We start from the raw sequence: 24,550 nt of genomic DNA on the forward strand, positions 1-24,550 counted from the left end.
AATTCTGAGAAAGGATGAGGGGATGAAATTCCAAATAAAAATTGGGAAAATTCCCCAAAAACCCCAGGAAAAATCCCAAAAAATCCTGGAGAAATTCCGGGAAAAGCATCACAGGATGAAATTCCAAATAAAAATTGGGAAAATTCCCAAAAAACCCCAGGAAAAATCCCAAGATAATTTCAGGAAAAATCCCCAAAAATCCTGGAAAAATTCTGGGGAAAGGATCAGGGGATGGAATTCCCAAAAAAATTTGGGAAAAATCCCCACAAAAATTGGAAAAAATCCCCAAAAACCCCCAGGAGAATTCCCAAAAAAATGGGGGAAATCCAAGGAAAAGCATCAGGGGTTGAAATTCCAAATAAAAATTGGAAAATTCCCAAAAAATCCTGGAAAATTCAGGGAAAAGGAGCAGGGGATGGAATTCCCCCCAAAATCTGGGAGGTTGGGGATTTGCGGGGACAAAATTCCAAATTTTGGGGGATTTTTGAGGGATTTTTTTGGGATTTTAAAGGGATTTTTGAGGGAATTTGGGGGATTTTTGGGGGGATTTTAAAGGGATTTTTGGGGGATTTTTTGGGGGATTTTGGGGGATTTTTGGGGGATTTTTCAAGGGGATTTTTTAGGGATTTTTGGGGGGTTTTTTGGAGGAAATTTTGAGGAATTTTGGGGGGATTTTGGAGAGATTTTAATGGGATTTTGGGGGGATTTTTGAGGGATTTTGGGGGCTTTTAAAGGGAATTTTGGGGGATTTTAAATGGATTTTTGAGGGATTTGAGGGATTTTTTTGGGATTTTGGGGGGATTTTTGAGGGATTTTTGGGGGATTTTTTGTGGATTTTGGGGGGATTTTTTGGGGTTTTTGAGGGATTTTTGGGTGATTTTTTTATTTTGGGGGGATTTTTGGGGGATTTTTTGAGGGATTTTTGAGGGATTTTGGGGGATTTTTTGGGGATTTTGGGGGGATTTTGGGGGGATTTTTGGGGAATTTTTTGAGGGATTTTTGGGGGATATTGAAGGGATTTTTTGGGGATTTTGGGGGGGGTTTTGAGGGATTTTTGGGGGCTTTAAAGGGATTTTTAAGGGAATTTTGAGGGATTTTGGGGAATTTTTTGGGGATTTTGGAGGGAGTTTTGGGGGATTTTTGGGGGATTTTTTGGGGATTTTGGGGGGCTTCTAAAGGGAATTTTGGGGGATTTTAGAGGGATTTTTGAGGGATTTTGGGGGATTTTTTGGGTATTTTGGGGGGATTTTTGCGGGGTTTTTGAGGGATTTTTGGGGATTTTTTTTGGGATTTTTATGGGGATTTTGGGGGGATTTTGGGGGATTTTTTGAGGGATTTTTGATGGATTTTGGGGCATGTTTTTGGGATTTTTTTCGGGATTTTTGGGGGATTTTTGGGGGATTTTGGGAATTTCTCTCACATTTTCCTCTTGACGCCCAGGATCCGGTTGGATTGCACCAGGGAGATCAGGAACTGGATCAGCTGCAGAGACAAAACGGGAAAATGTCAGGAAAATGGGGAAAATTGGGAAAAAATCAGGAATTAGCCCTGGAAAAGTGGGAATTTTCCTGAGAATTTTCCAGGAAAAACAGGAATTTCCCCCGGAAATTTGGGAATTATCTCTGGAAATTTGGGATTTACAGGCTGCAATTTGGGATTTCCCCAGGAAAAGTGGGAATTACGCCTGGAAATTTGGGATTTACAGGCTGCAATTTGGGATTTCCCCTGGAAAAGTGGGAATTACCCCTGGAAATGCAAGAATCACCCCAGAAAAGTGGGAATTACGCCCGGAAATTTGGGATTTACAGGCTGAAATTTGGGATTTCCCCAGGAAAACTGGGAATTAGGCCCAGAAATTTGGGATTTACAGGCTGAAATTTGGGATTTCCCCAGGAAAAGTGGGAATTACACCTGGAAATTTGGGATTTGCACGCTGAAATTTGGGATTTCCCCAGGAAAAGTGGGAATTACCCCTGGAAAATCAGGAATTACCTCGGGAAATTTGGGAATTACCCCAAGAAAACTGAGAATTCTGCCTGGAAATTCAGGAATTGCCCTGGAAAATTGGGGAATGTCCCCAGAAATTGAGGAATTTTCCCCTGGAGAAGTGGGAATTACCCCTGGAAATTCGGGATTTACAGGTTGAAATTTGGGATTTCCCCCAGAAAACTGGGAATTACGCCCAGAAATTTGGGATTTACAGGCTGAAATTTGGGATTTCCCCTGGAAAAGTGGGAATTACCCCTGGAAATGCAAGAATCACCCCCAGAAAAGTGGGAATTACGCCCGGAAATTTGGGATTTACAGGCTGAAATTTGGGATTTCCCCTGGAAAATTGGGAATTACACCTGGAAATTTGGGATTTACAGGCTGCAATTTGGGATTTCCCCAGGAAAAGTGGGAATCTCGCCCAGGAATTTGGGAATTTCCCCAGAACTGACCTTGTTGACGACCTTCTGCTGCTGCGCGTGCTTCTGGCGCAGCGCGGCCACCTCGCGCCACAGCGCCTCGTTCTCACTGCAGGGGGGGGAAAAACAGAATTCACAACGGGGAATGGAACAGACGGGGGAAAATGGGGGGAAATTCTGGGGGGAAATTCTGGGGAAAATGGGAAAAAATTCCATGGAAATAGGGGGAAATTCTGGGGGGAAAATGGGAAAAAATTCCATGGAAATAGGGGGGAAATTCCAGGGAAATTGGGGGGGAAAGGGGGAAAAAATTCCATGGGAAATGGGGGAGAAATTCTGTGGGGAAAATTCTGGGGGGAATGGGGGAAAAATGCGAAGAAATTCCATGGAAATGGGGGAAAATTTGAGGGAAATAAGGGAAAAATTCTGGGGAAAATGGGGGAAAAATCCGGGTGAAAATAGGAAAAAATTCCATGGGAAATGGGAGGGAAGGTCTGTGGGGAATGGGGGAAAAATCCAGGAAAAACGGAGGAAAATTCCATGGGAAATGGGGGGAAATTCTAGGGGGAATGGGGCAAAAATTCTGGGGAAAATGGGGAAAAAACCCGGGGGAAAATGGGAAAAAATTCCATGTGAAATGGGAGGGAAATTCCAGGGAAATGGTGGAAAATTCTGGGGAAAATGGGAAAAAATTCCATGGAAATTGGGGAAAAATTCTCTGGGGAATGGTGGGAAAATTCCATGGGAAATGGGGGGAAAAATTCCAGGGAAATGGGGTAAAAATGACAGGGGAAATGGGGAGAAAATTCCAGGGAAATGGGGAAAAATCTGGGGGGAATGGGAAAAAATTCCATGGGAAATGGGGGGAAATCCAGGGGAAAATGGGGGAAAAATCCAGGGGAAAATGGTCGGAAAATTCTGGGGGGAATGGGAAAAAATTCCATGGGAAATAGGGGGGAAATCCGGGGGAAAATGGGGAAAATTCCATGGGAAATGGGGGAAATTCTGGGGAAAATGGGAGAAAAATCCGGGGGAAACGGGGGAAAAATCCAGGGGGAAATGGGAAAAATTCTCTGGAGAATGGTGGGAAAATTCCATGGGAAATGGGGAGAAAATTCCAGGGAAACGGGGGGGAAATTCTGGGGAGAATGCGGGAAAAATTCTGGGGGGAATGGGAAAAAATTCCATGGAAATAGGGGGAAATAATGGGAAACAGGGAAAAAATATTACATGGAAAATTCCAGGGAAATGGGGGGCAAAATTCCATGGGGAATGGGAAAAGATTCCGTGGGAAATGGGGGAAAATTTGAGGGAAATTTTGAGGGAAATAAGGGAAAAATTCTGGGGAAAATGGAGGAAAAATCCGGGGAAAATGGGAAAAAATTCCATGGGAAATGGGGGAAAAAATTCCAGGAAAATGGGGGAAATTCTCTGGGGGAATGAGGGAAAAATTCTGGGGAAAATGGGAAGAAATTCCATGGGAAATGGGGGAAAATTTGAGGGGAAATAAGGGAAAAATTATGGGGAAAATGGGGGGAAAATCCGGGGGAAAATGGGAAAAAATTCCATGGGAAATGGGGGGGAAATTCTGTGGGGAATGGGGGAAAAATCCGGGAAAAATTCCATGGGAAATGGGGGGGAAATTCCCGGGAAATGGGGGGGAAATCCTAGGGGGAATGGGGCAAAAATTCTGGGAAAATGGGGAAAAAACCCGGGGAAAATGGGGGAAAAATCCGAGGGGAAATGGGAAAAAATTCCATGGGAAATGGGGGAAAAATCTGTGGGGAATGGTGGGAAAATTCCATGGGAAATGGGGGGGGAAATTCCAGGGAAATGGGTAAAAATGACAGGGGAAATGGGGAGAAAATTCAGTAAAAGGGGGAAAATATTCCATGGGGAATGGGGGAAAATTCCATTGGAAATGGGGAGAAAATTCCACGGGAAATGGGAATGGAATAATGGGAAATGGAATGGAATCCAGGGGAATGAGGAAAATATTACAGGGAAAATTCCATGGGAAATGGGGGGAAATATTCCATGGAAAGGGGGAGAAAATTCCAGGGAAATTGGAGGAAAATTCTGTGGGGAATGGGGAAAATTTGAGGGAAATAAGAGAAAAATTCTGGGGGGAATGGGGGAAAAATTCCAGGTGAAGTTTCATGGAAATGGGGAAAATATTCCATGGAAAATTCCAGGGGAATGGGGGAAATATTCCAGGGAAAACTCCAGGGAAATGGGGAAAATTCTGTGGGAAATGGGGAAAAAATTCCATGGAGAATGGGAAAAAATTCCATGGGAAATGGGGAAATATTTCATGGGAATCAGGGGGAAATTCCAGGGAATTGGGGGAAAAATTCTGGGGGAAATGGGGGAAAAGTTCTGTGGGAAATGGGGGGGAAATTCCGTGGGAAATAGGGGGAAACATTCCAGGGAAAATTCCAGGGAATGGGCAAATATTCCATGGGAAATGGGGAGAAAATTCCATGGGAAATGGGAGAAAATATTCTATGGGAATGGGGGGGGGGGGGAAATTCCAGAGGAAACAGGAGAAATTCCAGGGAAATAGGGGCAAATATTCCATTGGAAATAATAGAAGAAAAAATCCATGGAGAACGGGGAAATATTCCATGGGAATTGGAAAAAAAATTCCATGGGAATGGGGAAAATTCCATGGGAAATGGGGAAAATTTCATGGGAAATGGGGAAAATATTCTATGGGAATGGGGGGAAATTCCAGGGGAAACAGGAGAAATTCCAGGGAAATAGGGGGAAATATTCCATTGGAAATAGGAGAAAAAAATCCATGGAGAACGGGGAAATATTCCATTGAAAATGGGGAAATATTCCATTGAAAATGGGGAAATATTCCAGGGGAAATGGGAAAATATTCCGTGGGAAATGGGAAGAAAATTCCACGGGAAATGGGGTGAAATTCCATGGGAAATAGGGGAAAAATTTTGTGGGAAATGGAGAGAAAATTTCAGGAAAAAAGGGGAAATATTCCATGGGAAATGGGGAAAATATTCCAGGAAAAATTCCAAGGAAATGGGAAGAAAAGTCCATGAATATTAGGGGGAAAATTCCATGGAAATGGGGAGAAAAACTAAAGTAAAACAGGGCAAAATTCCACAGGAAATGGGGAGAAAATTCTGGGGGAAATGGGGAAAAATTCCAGGGAAATAGAGGGAAAATTCCATGGGGAATGGGGGAAAGTTTGAGGGAAATAAGGGAAAAGTTCTGTGGGGAATGGGGGAAAATTCCATGGGAAATGGATGGAAAATTCCGTGGGGAATAGGGGGGAAACATTCCGGGGAAATATTCCATGGGAAGTGGGGAGAAAATTCCATGGGAAACATCCTGGGGGGGAATATTCTGTGGGGAATGGGGGAAAAATTCAGGGGAAATGGGAAAAAATTCCATGGGAAATGGGGGGGGAAATTCCATGGAAATGGGGGAAAAATGTTTCCCATTTTTCCCATATTGCTATTATTCCTATTTGCCTCATATTCTCATATATCTCATTAATCCCATTTATCTAATTTATCTCAATTATCCAATATATCACATACTCCCATATATCTGTTGTATCCCATATTTCCCATAAATCCCGTATTTTCATTTATCCCATATTCCTATATATCCCATTTATCCCATATTCCCATTTATCCCATATTCCCATATATCTCACTTATATTCCCATTTTTCCCATTTATCCCATTTATCTCATTTATCCCATATATGCCACTTTCCCCACTATTCCCATTTATCCCATTATTCGCTGCTATTCCCATTTTTCCCATATTCCCATTTATCCAATTAATCTCATATTCCCATTTTCCAATTTATTCTATCTATGTCATTTTTCTTATATATCCCATTTTTCCCATACATTCCATTCATTCAATTTTCCCATACCTCCCATTTATCCAATGTATCCCATATATCCCAATTTTCCCTTTATGCCATATTTCCCATTTTTCCTATTTATTCATATCTACATTTATCCCATTTATCCCATATACCCTATATTGCCATTTATCCCATATATCTCACATGAACCATTTTCTCACACCCACATATCCCATTGTTCCCATTTATCCTATTGCTGTCCCTGTTCCCATTCCCACTTATCCCATATATCTCACATGAACCATTTTTCTCACTCCCACATATCCCATTATTCCCATTTATCCTATTGCTATCCCTGTTCCCATTCCCATTTATCCCATATATCTCACATGAACCATTTTCTCATTCCCATATATCCCATTGTTCCCATTTATCCTATTGCTATCCCTGTTCCCATTCTCCTTGATCCCATTTTACCCACTATTCCCATATATCCTATTTAACCCACTTACCCTTTATATCCCATATTCCCATATATCCCATGTATCCCATCTATCCCATCAATTCCATTTGTCCCTTTTTCCCTTTTTCCCATTTCTCCCATTCCCCCTATTCCCATATATCCCATTTGTCCCATGATTTCCATACATCCCACTTATCCCATGTTCCCCAATATTCCCATATATCCCACTGATCCCATATATCCCACATGTCTCATAGATCCCATTTTCCCACTATTCCCATATACCAAATTTATCCCATTTATCCCATATATCCCATATTCACATATATCCCATGTTCCCATGTGTCCCATCTATCCCATTTGTCCCATTTCTTCCATTTCTCCCATTCCCACTGTTCCCATATATCCCATTTATCCCACGTGATTTCCATACATCCCACTTATCCCATTTGCCACTATTCCCATATATCCCATTTATCCCACATATCTCATATATCCCATTTTCCCACTATTCCCATATACCCAATTTATCCCATTTTCCCCATATTCCCATATATTCCATATGTCCCATTTATCCCATATTTCCATACATGCCATTTAACCCATATATCCCATTTATCCCATATATCCCATTTATCCTATTTATCCCATATATCCCATTTATCCCATATATCCCATTTATCCCATATATCCCATATTCCCATATATATCACTTATATTCCATTTTTCCCATTTATCCCATTTATCCCATACATGCCATTTTCCCCACTATTCCCATTTATCCCATTATTCCCTGCTATTCCCATTTTTCCCATATTCCCATTTATCCAATTAATCTCATATTCCCATTTTCCAATTTATTCTATCTATCTCATTTTCTTATTTATCCCATTTTTCCATACATCCCATTCATTCATTTTTTCCCATACCTCCCATTATCCAATGTATCCCATATATCCCAAATGTCCCATTTATGCCATATTCCCATTTTTCCTATTTATTCCATATTTACATTTATCGCATATACCCTCTATTCCCATTTATCCCATATATCTCACATAAACCATTTTCTCACTCCCACATATCCCATTATTCCCATTTATCCTATTGCTATCCCTGTTCCCATTCTCATTGATCCCATTTTCCCCACTATTCCCATTTATCCCATTATTCCCCGCTATTCCCATTTATCCCTGCTATTCCCATTTTTCCAATTAATGTCATATTCCCATTTTCCAATTTATTCCATATATCTCATTTTTTTCTTATTTATCCCATTTTTCCCATACATCCCATTCATTCAATTTTTTCCCATACCTCCCATTTATCCAACATATCCCATATATCCCAAATGTCCCATTTATGCCGTATTCCCATTTTTCCTATTTATTCCATATTTACATTTATTCCCTTTATCCCATATACCCTCCATTGCCATTTATCCCATATATCTCACATAAACCATTTTCTCACTCCCATATATCCCATATATCCCATTTATCCCCATATATCTCACATGAACCATTTTCCTCACACCCATATATCCCATTATTCCCATTTATCCTATTGCTGTCCCTGTTCCCATTCCCATTTATCCCATATATCTCACATAAACCATTTTCCTCACACCCACATATCCCATTATTCCCATTTATCCTATTGCTATCCCTGTTCCCATTCTCCTTGATCCCATTTTACCCATCTATTCCCATACATCCTATTTAACCCACTTATCCTTTATATCCCATATTCACATATATCCCATGTTCCCATCTATCCCATTTGTCCCATTTTCCCATTTCTCCCATTCCCACTATTCCCATATAACCCATTTATCCCACGATTTCCATACATCCTACTTATCCCATTTTCCCCACTATTTCCATATATCCCATTGATCCCATATATCCCACGTATCTCATAGATCCCATTTTCCCACTATTCCCATTATACCAAATTTATCCCATTTATCCCATATATCCCATTTATCCCAGATATCCCATTTTCCCATATATCCCATTTATCCCATTTATCCCATATATCCCATTTATCCCATATATCCCATATTCCCATATATCTCATTCACCCTATTTCTCCCATATATCCTATTTCTCCCATATATCCCATTTATCCCTTATATCCCATTTATCCCATATTCCCATTTATCCCATATATCTCATTATCCTATATATATCCCATTTATCCCATATATCCCATTTATCCCAGATATCCCATTTATCCCATACATCCCATTTATCCCAGATATCCCATTTATCCCATACATCCCATATATCCCATTTACCCTTTATATTGCATTTATCCCAGATATCCCATTTATCCAGATATCCCATTTATCCCATTTACCCCATTTATCCCATATATCCCATTTATCCATATATCCCATTTATCCCATTTATCCCATTTATCCCATATTCCCACATATTCCATCTATCCCATTTATCCCATATTTCCATACATGCCATTTCACCCATATCCCCATAGATCCCATAGATCCCACATTCCCATTTTCCCCATATATCCTATATCCCATATATCCCATTTTTCCGTTATTCCCATTTATCCCATTATCCCATTTATCCCCTATATCCCATTTATCCCCTATATCCCATCTATCCCTTATTACTATTTATCCCATAATATCCCATATTCCCATTTTCCCCATATATCCTATATCCCATTTATCCCATTTTCCCATATTCCCATTTATCCCCTATATCCCATTTATCCCTTATTCCTATTTATCCCACACATCCCATATTCCCATTTTTCCCATTTATTCCTTAATTACATTTGTCCCATATATCCCATATATCCCATTTATGCCACATTCCCTATATCCCATTTATCCCATATCCCCATATATTCCATTTACCCCTTTATATTGCATTTATCTCATACATCCCATTTTCCATATATCTCATTCATCCCATTTATCCCATATATCCTATTTATCCCATATATCCCATTTATCCCTTATATCCCATTTATCCCATTTATGCCATTTATCCCATATATCCCATATTCCCATATATCCCATATTCCATATATCTCATTCATCGTATTTATCCCATATATCCTATTTATCCCATATATCCCATATATCCCATTTATCCCATATTCCCATATATCCCATTTACCCTTTATATTGCATTTATCCCATATACCCCATTTATCCCATATATTCCATATTCCCATATATCGCATTTATCCCATTTATCCTGTTTATCCCTTATATCCCATTTATCCAATTTTCCCATATATCCCATGTATCCCATATATCCCATTTATCCCATATATCTCATTCATCCCATTCATCCATATATCCCATTTATCCCATATATCCCATTTATCCCATATATCCCATATATCCAATTTATCCCATATATCCCATTTATCCATATATCCCATTTATCCCATATATCCCATTTATCCCATATATCCCATTTATCCCATTTACCCTTTATATTGTATTTTATCCCAGTATATCCCATATACCCCATTTATCCCATATATTCCATATTCCCATATATCCCATTTATCCATATTCCCATATATCTCATTCATCCCATTCATCCCATATATCCTATTTATCCCATATATCCCATTTTCCCATATATCCCATATATCCTATTTATCCCATCCATCCCATTTATCCCATATATCCCATTTATCCCATATTCCCATATATCCCATTTACCCTTTATATTGCATTTATCCCATATATCCCATTTATCCCATTTTCCCATATATCCCATTTATCCCTTATATCCCATTTTTCCCATTTATTCCAATTTATCCCATATATCCCATACTATCCCATTTATCCCATATATTCCATTTATCCCCTATATCCCATTTATCCCATACATCCCATTTATCCCCTATATCCCATATATCCCATTTACCCCATATATCCCGTTTATCCCATATTCCCACATATCCCTACATCCCCTATTCCCTTTTAGCCCTTCTATCCCATTTATCCCTATATCCAACAATTCCCACTCATCCACATTTCCCACACATCCCATTTTCCCCACACTCCCCCTCCCCCTCCCCATTCCCCCGCAGGGGTTTGGGGTCAGAATTCCCAATTAATCCAAACCCATCCCCACACCTGCCCCCGGCCCCGGGGACACGGCCAAAACCCAAAAAAAACCCGGAAAAAACCTCGGCATAGCTGGCAACGGCAAAACCCCAAATCCCGAGGGAATTTCGGGATTGGGATGGCAGCTGAGGCCTGAGCCCACCCCAAATCCCGAGGGAATTTCGGGATTGGGATGGCAGCTGAGGCCTGAGCCCACCCCAAATCCCAAAGGAATTTTTGGGATTGGGATGGCAGCTGAGCCCAGACCCCACCCCAAATCCCGAGGGAATTTTTGGGATTGGGATGGCAGCTGAGGCCTGACCCCACCCCAAATCCCAAAGGAATTTTTGGGATTGGGGATGGCAGCTGAGCCCTGAGCCCACCCAAATCCGAGGGAATTTTTGGGATTGGGATGGCAGCTGAGCCGGCACGGACGAGGGATGGGAAATAAAGGAGCGGGGCGGGAGCAGCTGGGAAAAAGCCCCGCAGGGATTTTTGGGGTGGCAGTCGGGACAGGGAGGCAATGAAAGGATTTATGGGGTTTTATTGGGATTTTATGGGATTCTCCCCACGGGGTCGTTACGGGGATGAAGGAGCCACCGATGCCCAGGGGTTCTGGGATGGCCCCGCTCGGCAGCTGATCCCAAAAAATGGGATTTGGGATATGAGAGGTGGGGGGAACAGCAGGATTTGTGGGTCAGGGAAAGGGAAATCCCAGATTTTGGGGTCGTTTTTTCCAGGTTTCATTCCTGGATTCTCGGCCGTAATTCCCTCAGTTTATTCCCAAGTTTTATCGCCTTTATCTCTCTGTTTATTCCCAATTTTTATCCCCAAATTCCTGTGTTTATTCCCAGATTTCATTCCCAGATTTCTGGCCTTTATTCCCAGACTTTCTGGCAGCTCTTCCCACATTTCATTCCCAATTTCCCATTTTTATTCCCAGTTCTTATTCCCAGATTTCCTTTCCAGGCTTCATTCCCAATTCCCGGGGAGTTATTCCTGGATCCTATTCCCAAATTCTGGGGTTTATTTCCGGATTTCATTCCCACATTCCCAAAGTTTATTCCCAGATTCCATTCCCAGATTCCCAGGGTTATTCCCAGGGTTCATGCCCAGATTCCAGGATTTGTTCCCAAGTTCCACCCCCACATTTCCGGGGTTTTATTCCCAGATTCCATTCCCAGATTCCCAAGTTTTTATTTCTGCATTCCATTCTGAGATTCCCAAATTCTGTTCCCCGATTCCCGGGATTTATTCCCAGATTCCATTCCCACATTCCAGGGTTTTTCCCCAGCTTCCCAATGTTTGTTCCTGGGTTCCATTCCCAGATTCCCAATGTTTATTCCCAGCTTTCATTCCCACCTTCCATTCCCTGGTTCCCAGGGTTTATTCCCAAATTCCATTCCCAGACTCCCAGCTTTTATGCTCAATTCCATTCCCACATTCCAATGATTTATTCCAGATCCCATCCCCAAATCCCTGCTTTTATTCCTGGTTCCTGTTCCCAGATTCCAAGGTTTATTCTCAGATTCCATTCCCAGATTCCCAGGGGTTTTCCCTGGATTCCATTCCCAATTCCCAGATTCCATTCCCAGATTCCCAGGATTTTATTCCCAGATTCCATTCCCACATTCCTGAGGTTTATTCCCAGATTTTATTCCCAGATTCCATTCCCAGATTCCAGGATTTATTCCTGGCTTCCGTTACCACATTCCCAGGGTTTATTCCTGGATTCCATTCCCAATTCCCAGATTCCATTCCCAGATTCCCAGGGTTTATTCCTGGATTCCATTCCCAGATTCCCAGGTGTTTATTCCCAGATTTCTGGAATCGTTCCCACATTCCATCCCTAAATTCCTGTGACTTTTCCAGGTGTTCATTCCCAGATTCCTGGAGTCGTTCCCAGATCCCATCCCCAGATTTCTGGATTCCCCTCCCGCATTCCTGGGTGTTGACTCCCAGATTTATTCCTCTATTTATTCCCAATTTAATTCCCTGACTTATTCCCACTTCTCAGACTTATTCCTGGATTTATTCCCAGATGTTATTCCCAGGTTTTATTCCCAGATGTTATTCCCAATTTTTATTCCCACTTTTCCTCACAGTTCCGTGAGTGCAGCCCGTCCTGCTTGACCCCCATCCCCACATTCCCACTGTTCACTCCCAGATTCCGGGGGTCATACCCGGATTTATTTCTGGGTTTATTCCCACGTGTTATTCCCAGATTATTCCCAATTCCCAGTTTTTATTCCCAGTTTTTCCTCCTCACAGTTTCATGGCCAGCAGCCGTGAGTCCAGGCTGTCCTGCTGCCATCCCCCACATTCCATCCCCACATTCCCGCATTTATTCCACAATTATTCCCAGATTTATTTCTATATTTAATTCCCAGATTTCTGGGTTCATTCCCCGATTTAATTCCCAGATTTCTGGATTTATTCCCAGAATTATTCCTATTTTCTCCTCACAGTTTCACGGCCAGCAGCCGTGAGTCCAGCCCTGTGCTGCTGCCATCCCCCACATTCCATCCCCACATTCCCGGGTGTTTATGCCCAGATTCCTGGGATCATTCCCAGATTTAATTCCCAGATTTCTGGGTTCATTCCCATATTTAATTCCCAGATTTCTGGATTTATTCCCATTTTTATCCCACTTTTCCTCACTGTTTCATGGCCAGCAGCCGCAAATCCAGCCTGTGCTGCTGCCATCCCCACATTCCATCCCCACATTCCCGCATTTATTCCCACAATTATTCCAGATTTATCCCTGGATTTCTCCCAGATTTTTGAGGTTATTCCAGACTTTATTCCCAGATTTATCCCATTTTCTCCTCACAGTTTCATGGCCACCAGCCTCGAGTCCAGCCTGTCCTGCTGCTGCCATTGCCACATTCCATCGCCATCCCAGATTTATTGCCGCATTTACACCAGGATTTCTTCCAGATTTTTTCCCCAATTCCTAGGTTTATTCCTGGACTTATTTCTGGATTTGTTCCCAGATTTTTTCCCAATTCCGAGGTTTATCCCTGGATTTATTTCTGGATTTATTCCCAGATTCACTCCTAGCTATCCCCATAACTCTTCCCAGTTTTTGCTCCTCACAGTTTCCCGTCCATCAGCCGCGAGTCCAGCCTGTGCTGCTGCCGCCATTGCTGCATTCCCGGATTTACACCCTCAATTATTCCCACATTTATTCCCATATTTAATTGCCAGATTTCTGGGTTTATAACCAGTTATTCCCAAATTTATTCCCATTTTTATCCCATTTTCCTCCTCACAGTTTCACGTCCAGCAGCCGCGAGTCCAGCCTGTGCTGCTGCCATCCCCACATTCCATCCCCACATTCCTGTGTCTGTCCCCACAATTATTACCGGATTTATTCCAGATTTAATTCCCAGATTTAATTCCCAAATCCCATTTTTATTCCCATTTTCTCCTCACAGTTTCACGGCCAGCAGCCGTGAGTCCAGCCTGTCCTGCTGCCATCCCCACATTCCATCCCCCACATTCCCGTGTGTTTATGCCCAGATTCCTGGGATCATTCCCAGATTTAATTCCCAGATTTCTGGGTTTATTCCCAGATTTTATTCCAGAATTATTCCCATTTTTCCTCCTCACAGTTTCATGGCCAGCAGCTGGGAGTCCAGCCTGTGCTGCTGCCATCCCCACATCCATTGCCACATTCCCGCATTTATTCCCACAATTATTCCCAGATTTATTCCTGGATTTCTCCCAGATTTTTAAGGTTATTCCCAGATTTTATTCCCAGATTTATCCCATTTTCCTCCTCACAGTTTCATGGCCAGCAGCCGCGAGTCCAGCCTGTCCTGCTGCCATCCCCACATTCCATCCCCACATTCCCGCATTTATTCCCACAATTATTCCCAGATTTATTCCTATATTTAATTCCCAGATTTCTGGGTTTATTCCCAGTTTTTATTCCCATTTTTATCCCATTTTTTCCTCACTGTTCCATGGCCAGCAGCTGCGAGTCCAGCCTGTGCTGCTGCCATCCCCACATTCCATCCCCACATTCCCCTGTCTGTCCCCACATTAATTTCTGGGTTTATTCTCAGATTTAATTCCCAGATTTCTGGGTTCATTCCCAGATTTAATTCCCAGATTTCTGGGTTTATTCCCAGTTTTTATTCCCATTTTTATCCCATTTTTCCTCACAGTTTCATGGCCAGCAGCCAGCGAGTCCAGCCTGTGCTGCTGCCATCCCCACATCCCATTGCCACATTCCCGCATTTATTCCCACAATTATTCCCAGATTTATTCCTGGATTTCTCCCAGATTTTTAAGGTTATTCCCAGACTTTATTCCCAGATTTATCCCATTTTCCTCCTCACAGTTTCATGGCCAGCAGCCGCGAGTCCAGCCTGTCCTGCTGCCATCCCCACATTCCATCCCCACATTCCCGCATTTATTTGCCACAATTATTCCCAGATTTATTCCTATATTTAATTCCCAGATTTCTGGGTTTATTCCCAGGTTTTATTCCCATTTTTATCCCATTTTTTCCTCACAGTTCCATGGCCAGCAGCCTCGAGTCCAGCCTGTGCTGCTGCCATCCCCACATTCCATCCCCACATTCCCGCATTTATTCCACAATTATTCCCAGATTTAGTCGTACATTTATTCCCAGATTTCTGGGTTCATTCCAGATTTAATTCCCAGATTTAATTCCCAATTCCCAGAATTATTCCCATTTTTTCCTCACAGTTTCATGGCCAGCAGCCGTGAGTCCAGCCTGTCCTGCTGCCATCCCCACATTCCATCCCACATTCCCGTGTGTTTATGCCCAGATTCCTGGGATCATTCCCAGATTTCATTCCCAGATTTCTGGGTTTTATTCCCAGATTTTAATCCATTTTTATCCCATTTTTCCTCACTGTTTCATGGCCAGCAGCCGGGAGTCCAGGCTGTCCTGCTTCCCGCGCATGGCCTGCATGTCGGCCAGGAGCCGCGCCACGCTGTCCTGCCGCACCCGCACCTCCTCCCCCTTCAGCGACGACACCTGGGGGAAAAAAACAGAAAAAAATTGAAATTTAGGGTGTGGGAAATGCTCAGCGATTTTTGGGAATTTTTCAGAATTTTTTCCAACTTTTTCCTGAAGTTTTTCTGATTTTTTTCTGATTTTTTGTGACTTTTTTACCATTTTTTCCTCATTTTCTAAAGGCTTTTTTCGGCTTTTTTTCTCTATTTTTCCTGAATTTTACGGGGTATTAAGGAATTCATGGAAATTTAAAATAATTTTTTTAAATTTTTGGGAATTTTTTTTTGTTTTATTGAGAATTTTTGGGATTTTTTGGGATTTTTGTGTCCCTGTGTCTGTGCTGCTGCACCCGCAGCTCCTCCCCCTTCAGCGACGACACCGGGGGGAAAATCAACAAAAAATTCAAACTTGGGGTGTGGGAAATGCTCAGGGATTTTTGGGAATTTTTCTGCATTTTTTCCAATTTTTCCTGATTTTTTTCTGATTTTTCGTGAATTTTTTCCTGTTTTTATCTCATTTTCTAAAGGCTTTTATCAGCTTTTTTTTCTCTATTTCTCCTAAATTTCACAGGGTATTAAGGAATTTAAAAGGACTTTTAAAAATTTCTGGGAATTTTTATGGTTTTATTGAGAATTTTTGGGATTTTTTGGATTTTTGTGTCCCTGTGTCCGTGCTGGGCACCCGCAGCTCCTTCCCCCTTCAGCGACGACACCTGGGGGGAAAAACACCAAAAAATTCAAATTTAGGATGTGGGAAATGTTCAGGAATTTTGGGGATTTTACAGAATTTTTTTCCAACTTTTTCCTGAATTTTTTCTGATTTTCTTCTGATTTTTCTGAATTTTTTCCTGCTTTTTTGTCATTCTTCTAAAGGCTTTTTTTCAGCTTTTTTCTCTATTTTTTCTAAGTTTTGCAGGGTATTAAAGAATTTAAAAGGACTTTTAAAATTTTTTGGGAATTATTATGGGTTACTTAAGAACTTTTGGGGGTTTTTTGGGATTTTTGTGTCCCTGTGTCTGTGCTGGGCACCCCGCACCTCCTCCCCTGCAGAGACGACACCTGGGGGGAAAATGGGGAAAAAATCACCAAAAATGGGAAAAATACCAGGAAAAAATTGAAATTTAGAAATTTAGGGTGTGGGAAATGTTCAGGAGTTTTTGAGAATTTTTCAGAATTTTTTCCAATTTTTCCTGAATTTTTTCTGATTTTTTTCTGAATTTTTTTCTCATTTTCTAAAGGCTTTTTTCGGCTTTTTTTCTCTATTTTTCCTAAGTTTTGCAGGGTATTAAGGAATTTAAAAGGATTTTTAAAATTTTTGGGAATTTTTTTGGTTTTATGAAGAATTTTTGGGATTTTTTGGGATTTTTGGGTCCCTGTGTCTGTGCTGGGCACCCGCAGCTCCTCCCCCTGCAGAGACGACACCTGGGGGAAAAAAACCACCAAAAATGGGAAAAATATCCAGAAAAAAATTGAAATTTAGAAATTTAGGGTGTGGGAAATGTTCAGGAATTTTGGGGAATTTTTCAGAATTTTTTTCCAATTTTTTCCTGAATTTTTTCTGATTTTTTCTGAATTTTTTCCTCTTTTATCTCATTTTCTAAAGGCTTTTTTCAGCTTTTTTTCTCTATTTCTCCTAAATTTCACAGGGTATTAAGGAATTTAAAAGGACTTTTAAAAATTTTTGGGAATTTTTATGGGTTTATTGAGAATTTTTGGGATTTTTTGGGATTTTTGTGTCCCTGTGTCCGTGCTGGGCACCCGCAGCTCCTCCCCTTCAGCGACGACACCTGGGGGGAAAATCACCAAAAACTTCAATTTTGGGATGTGGGAAATGTTCAGGAATTTTTCAGAATTTTTTTCCATTTTTTTCCTGAATTTTTTCTGATTTTTTCTGATTTTTCATGAATTTTTTCCCATTTTTTCCTCATTTTAAAGATTTTTTTTCGGCTTTTTTTTTTTTTTCCCTAAATTTTATAGGTATTTAAAAATTTTTAGGTCTTTTAAAGGTTTTTTTGGGAATTTTTATGGGTTTCAGGGAATTTTTGGGGTTTTTTGGGATTTTTTGTCTCTGTGTCTGTCCTGCCGCACCCGCACCTCCTCCCCCTTCAGCGAGGACACCTGGGGGGAAAAACACCAAAAAATTCAAATTTAGGATGTGGGAAATGCTCAGGAATTTTTGGGAATTTTTCAGAATTTTTTTCCAAATTTTTCTTGAATTTTTTCTGATTTTTTCTGAATTTTATCCTGTTTTTTTGTCATGTTCTAAAGGCTTTTTTTGGCTTTTTTACTCTATTTTTCCTAAATTTCACAGGGTATTAAGGAATTTAAAAGGACTTTTAAAAATTTTTTGGGAATTTTATGGGTTTATTGAGAATTTTTGGGATTTTTTTGGGATTTTTGTGTCCCTGTGTCCGTGCTGGGCACCCGCACCTCCTCCCCCTTCAGCGACGACACCTGGGGGGAAAAACACCAAAAAATTCAAATTTGGGGTGTGGGAAATGCTCAGCGATTTTGGGGAATTTTCAGAATTTTTTTCCATTTTTTTCCTGAATGTTTTCTGATTTTTTTCTGATTTTTTTCTGAATTTTTTCCTGCTTTTTTCTCATTTTCTAAAGGCTTTTTTTGGCTTTTTTTTCCTCTATTTTTCTAAGTTTTACAGGGTATTAAAGAATTTAAAAGGGCTCTTAAAAATTTTTGGGAATTTTTATGGGTTTATTGAGATTTTTTGGGGTTTTTGGGATTTTTTGTGTCCCTGTGCCTGTGCTGGGCACCCGCAGCTCCTCCCCCTTCAGCGACGACACCTGGGGGGAAAAAAATCACCAAAAATGGGGAAAATATCTGAAAAAATTGAATTTTTTTCACGGGAAATTCTGAATTTTAATGGAAATTTCTGGAATTGGACTCACACCGGTGACAACTCTTGATGTTCTCCAGCAGCTGCTCCTGCCCTGGGTTTGATGGGGAATTCTGGATTTTTAACGGACCCTGACTGGTTTTTAATGGAAAATTCTGGATTTTTCATGGGAAATTGTCATTTTTTTTCATGGAAAATTGTGAAGTTTGAATGGAAAATTCTGAATTTTGAATGGAAATTTCTGGACTGTGACTCACACTGGTGACTTTCCTCTTGAAGTTCTCGAGCAGCTGCTCCTGCCCTGGGTTTTATGGGAAATTCTGGATTTTTAATGGGAAATTCTGGATTTTAATGGAAAATTGTGATTTTTAATGGAAATTTCTAGAAGGCAGACTCACACTGCTGACTTTCCTCTTGATGTTCTCCAGCAGCCGCTCCAGGGTTTGATGGGAAATTCTGGATTTTTAATGGACCCTGACTGGTTTTTAATGGGAAATTCTGGATTTTTCATGGAAAATTGTGAATTTGAATGGAAATTTCTGGAACGTGACTCACGCTGGTGACTCCTCTTGATGTTCTCGAGCAGCTGCTCCTGCTCTGGTTTGTGTGGAAAATTCTGAATTTTTAATTTTTAACTGATTTCTGGCTGATTTGTTCATGGAAAATTTTGGATTTTTTTCATAGAAAATTGTGAATTTTTTCATGGAAATTTCTGGAACTGGACTCACACTGGTGACTCCTCTTGATGTTCTCCAGCAGCCGCTCCTGCCCTGGGTTTGATGGGAAATTCTGGATTTTGAATGGACCCTGACTGGTTTTTTCATGGGAAATTCTGGATTTTTCATGGAAAATTCTGGATTTTTCATGGAAAATTGTGAATTTTTCCTGGAAATTTCTAGAAGGCAGACTCACACTGGTGACTTTCCTCTTGATGTTCTCCAGCAGTTGCTCCTGCCCTGGGTTGTGTGGAAAATTCTGAATTTTATTTTTAACTGATTTCTGGCCGATTTTTTCATGGAATATTTTGAATGGAAAATTGTGAATTTTTCCTGGAAATTTCTGCACTGTGACTCACGCTGGTGACTCCTCTTGATGTTCTCGAGCAGGCGCTCCTGGGCTTTATGGGAAATTCTGGATTTTTCATAGAAAATTCTGGGTTTTTCATGGAAAATCATGATTTTTTTGTGGAAAATTGTGAATTTTTCATTAAAATTCTGAATTTTGAATAGAAAATTGTGAATTTTTCCTGGAAATTTCTAGAAGGCAGACTCACGCTGGTGACTCCTCTTGATGTTCTCGAGCAGGCGCTCCTGCCCTGGGTTTGTATGGAAAATTCTGGATTTTTACTGAACCCTGACTATTTTTTGATGGAAAACTCTGAATTTTTCATGGGAAACTCTGGATTTTTCATGGAACTCTCTGGAATTGGACTCACACTGGTGACTGCCCTTGATGCTCTCGAGCAGCTGCTCCTGCCCTGGGTTTGATGGGGAATTCTGGATTTTTAACGGACCCTGACTGGTTTTTAATGGAAAATTCTGGATTTTTAATGGAAAATTGTGATTTTTTTCATGGAAAATTGTGAATTTTCCTGGAAATTTCTGGAACTGGACTCACGCTGGTGACTTTCCTCTTGATGTTCTCGAGCAGGCGCTCCTGGCCCCGGAGGAAGAACGGGTGCTGGAACTCGGTGTCGTCCCTGTCCGGCTTCACCAGCCCGCCCTGCTCGATGTGCACCACCTTCCGGAAACCGTCTGAAACACCGGGAAAATATTGGGGAAAATTGGGGAAAATATTGGGAAAAAATTGGGAAAAATATTGGGGGAAAATTGGGGAAAATACTGGGAAAAAATGGGGAAAATATGGGGAAAATATGGGAGAAATTGGGGGAAAATATTGGGAAAAAATGGGAATAAAAGGCAATAAAAGGGAATAAAAATGGGAATAAAAATGGGGAAAAAATGGGGCAAAATATGGGGAAAAAAATGGGGGAAAATTGGGGGAAAATTGGGGGAAAATGGGAATAAATGGGAATAAAAATGGGGAAAAAAAGGAAAAAATCTGAGAAAAAATTGGGAAAAATATTGGGAAAAATCTGGGAATAAATTGGGGTAAAATGGGGAAAATATGGGGAAATTGGGAAAAATATTGGGAAATAATGGGGGAAAAATATGGGGAAAAGTATGGGGAAAATACGGGAGAAATTGGGGGAAATTTGGGGAAAAAATGGGAATAAATGGGAATAAAAACGGGAAAAAAAGGAAAATATCTGGGGAAAAGTGGGGGAAAATATGGAAAGAATATGGGGGAAATTTGTGGAAAAAATGGGAAAAAAAGGAAAAAATCTGGGGAAATCTGGGGAAAATTGGGGAAAAAATTGGAAAAAATATTGGAATAAATTGGGAAAAAAAAAGGGGGAAATAGGGGGAAATTTGGGGAAAAAATGAGAATAAATGGGAATAAAAATGGGAAAAACAGAAAAATATCTGGGGAAAAGTGGGGGAAAATATGGGAGAATTTGGGGGAAATTTGGGGAAAATGGGAATAAAAGGAAATTAAAATGGGAGGAAAAAGGAAAATATCTGGGAAAAATAGGGGAAAATAGGGGGGAAACACGGGGAAAAAACATGGGGAAAATATGGGAGAAATTGGGGGAAATTTGGGGAAAAAATGGGAATAAAAATGGGAATAAAAATGGGAATAACTGGGAATAAAAATGGGGAAAAGTGGGGGAAAATATGGGAAAAGTATTGGGAAAAATATTGGAATAAATTGGGAAAAAATGGGAAAAAATATGGGGAAAATATGGGAGAAATTTGGGGAAAAAATGGGAATAAATGGGAATAAAATTGGGAATAAATGGGAATCAAAATGGGGAAAAGTTGGGGAAAATATGGGAATAAATTGGGGAAAAAAATATGGGGAAAATATGGGAGAAATTGGGGGAAATTTGGGGAAAAATGGGAATAAAAATGTGAAAAAAAAATATCTGGGGAAAATTTGGGGAAAAATCTGGGAATAAATTGGGGAAAAATGGGAAAAAAATGGGAGAAATTGGGAGAAATTTGGGGAAAAATGGGAATAAAAATGGGAATAAATAGGAATGAAAAAGGGGAAAAAAGGAAAATATCTGGGGAAAAGTGGGGGACAATATGGGAGAAATTGAGGGAAATTTGGGGGAAAAATGGGAATAAATGGGAATAAAAACGGGATAAAAAGGAAAAAATCTGGGGAAAATATGGGAAAAATATGGGAATAAATTGGGGAAAAATGGGGAAAATATGGGAGAATTTGGGGAAAAATGGGAATAAATGGGAATAAAAGCGGGAATAAATGGGAATAAAAATGGGGAAAAAAGGGGGAAAATATGGGGGAAATATGCGGAAAATCTGGGAATAAATTGGGGAAAAATGGGAAAAAATATTGGGGAAAAAATGGGAGAAATTGGGGGAAATTTGGGGAAAAATGGGAAAAAAAAGGAAAAATCTGGGAAAAAAGGGGGAAAATATGGGGGAAATCTGGGAATAAATTGGGGGAAATGGGAAAAATATGGGGAAAATATGGGAGAAATTGGGGAAAATTTGGGGAAAAATGGGAATAAATGGGAATAAAAATGGGGGAAAAAAGGGGGGGGGGGAAAAACCCAGAAAAAAAAAAGGGAAAAAAACCCAGAAAAAAAATGGGAAAAAATCCAGAAAAAAGAAAGGCGAAAAACCAGGAAAAAATGGGGGAAAATCCAGAAAAAAAAAAAAAGGGGAAAAAATCCGGGAAAAAAAATGGGAAAATCCAGGAAAAAATGGGGAAAAAAGGGGGGGCAAAAAACCCCTTTTTTTTTCCACGATTTTTTCCTTTTTTTTCCCATTTTATTCCCATTTTTTCCCCAAATTTCCCCCAATTTCTCCCATATTTTCCCCATATTTTTCCCATTTTTCCCAAATTTTTTCCCATATTTTCCTCCACTTTTCCCCAGATATTTTCATTTTGGGAATTTTTACTCCCACAGGATTTTTCCCCATTTATTCCCATTTTTTTCTATTTCATTCCCATTTTTTCCCAGCTTTTATTCTCATTTATTTCCAGCTTTTTTCCCATTTTTTCCCATTCATTCCCAGGTTTTTTCCAGGAATAAATGGCAATAAATGATGAAACCATGGCCATTTTTTCCCACATTTTTTCCCATTTATTCCTGGATTTTCCCCTCGATTTTTCCCCATTTATTCCCAGATTTTTTCCCTGATTTTTTTTCATTTTCCCCCACATTTCTCTCATTTATTCCCAGATTTTTTTCTCATTTATTCCCATTTTTTTCTGTTTTATTCCCATTTTTTCCCAGCTTTTTTTCTCATTCTTTCGCATTCTATTCCAAGATTTTTCCCATTTTTCCCCCATTTTTTTTTCTCTGCATTTTTCCCATTTATTCCCTGTTTTTTTTTTCATTTTTTCCATTTTTCATTTATTCCCAGATTTTTTCCCTTTTTTTTCCTGATCATTTTTTTCACTTTCCCCCACATTTCTCTCATTTATTCCCAGTTTTTTTCCTTTTTTTCCCATTTATTCAGGAGTTTTTGTGGGAATAAAAGGGAAAAAAAGGGAATTTTTTCCCTGGATTTTTCCCCTTTATTCCCAGATTTTTCCCAAAATTTTCCCCCATTTATTCCCATTTTTCACTGATTTTTTCCCATTTTTCCCCGGATTTTTTGCATTTTTCCCTCCCAAATTTTTCCCTCCGTGCCATAATGAATTCCCAACTTCCCAAATTCCCATTTTTTCCCCAACTTCCCATTTTTTCAGGATTTTTGGAATTGTGACTCCCCCATGCAGAGCTGCCTGCCCAAGCTGATTCCCAAACCCCCACAATTCCATTTATTCCCATTTTTTCCCATTTATTCCCAGATTTTTTTTTTCCATTTTTCCCATTTATTCCTGGATTTCTTTCTGGGAATAAATGGGATTTTTTTTCTGCTTTTTTCCCGGGTTTTTTTCTGGGAATAAATGGGAATTTTTTTTTCTTTTTTCCCCTTTATTCCTGTTTTTTTTTTTTTTTTTTCCTGGATTTTCCTACATTTTTCTCATTTTTTCACTGATTTTTTCCCCGGATTTTTTTCATTTTTCCCTCCCAAATTTTTACCCACCTGCCAAAATTCATTCCCAACATTCCCAAAATTTCCAAATTTCAGTGACTTTACTCACACATGTTGAGCTGCCTGACGAAGCTGATTCCCAAACCCTCACAATTCCATTTATTCCCATTTTTCACGGATTTTTCACATTTTTTCCCGGATTTTTTGCATTTTTTCCTCCCAAATGTTTCCCTACCTGCCCAATCTCATTCCCAACATTCCCAACATTCCCAAAATTCCCAAAATTATTAATTTTGACTCACACATGTTGAGCTGCCTGACCCAGCTGATTCCCACACTCCCACAATTCCATTTATTCCCATTTTTCACTGATTTTTCCCATTTTTTCCCGGATTTTTTGCATTTTTCCCTCCCAAATGTTTCCCTACCTGCCCAATCTCATTCCCAAATTCCCAAATTTTTCAAATTTGATAATTTTGACTCACACATGTGGAGCTGCCTGACGAAGCAGATTCCTACACTCCCACAACTCCATTTTTTCCCATTTTTTCAGGATTTTTATTAATTTTGACTCACACATGTTGATCTGCCTGACCCAGCTGATTCCCACACTCCCACAATTCCATTTATTCCCATTTTTCACTGATTTTTTTCCCATTTTTTCCCGGATTTTTTGCATTTTTTCTTCCCAAATGTTTCCCTACCTTCCCAATCTCATTCCCAAATTCCCAAATTCCCAAATTTTTCAAATTTATTAATTGTGACTCACACATGTGGAGCTGCCTGACGAAG

The 24,550-nt window shown here is 40.1% G+C and overlaps 1 protein-coding gene across 1 annotated transcript in view; it reads right to left on the reverse strand.

Annotated features, from left to right (window-relative positions):
• LOC134428602 (heat shock factor protein 1-like) overlaps positions 1–24,550 on the reverse strand; it is a 64,174-nt gene that overhangs the window by 34,978 nt on the left and 4,646 nt on the right. The window contains exons 3-6 of the mRNA XM_063175436.1: positions 20,295–20,431; positions 15,721–15,845; positions 2,442–2,517; positions 1,421–1,482 (exon numbers count right to left, since the gene is read on the reverse strand). Coding sequence (XP_063031506.1) covers positions 1,421–1,482; positions 2,442–2,517; positions 15,721–15,845; positions 20,295–20,431 — 400 coding nt within the window. The remainder of the gene's footprint in view (positions 1–1,420; positions 1,483–2,441; positions 2,518–15,720; positions 15,846–20,294; positions 20,432–24,550) is intronic.

This window comes from Melospiza melodia, chromosome 1 (assembly GCF_035770615.1).
Source record: "Melospiza melodia melodia isolate bMelMel2 chromosome 1, bMelMel2.pri, whole genome shotgun sequence".
NCBI classification, from domain to species: Eukaryota; Metazoa; Chordata; class Aves; order Passeriformes; family Passerellidae; genus Melospiza; species Melospiza melodia.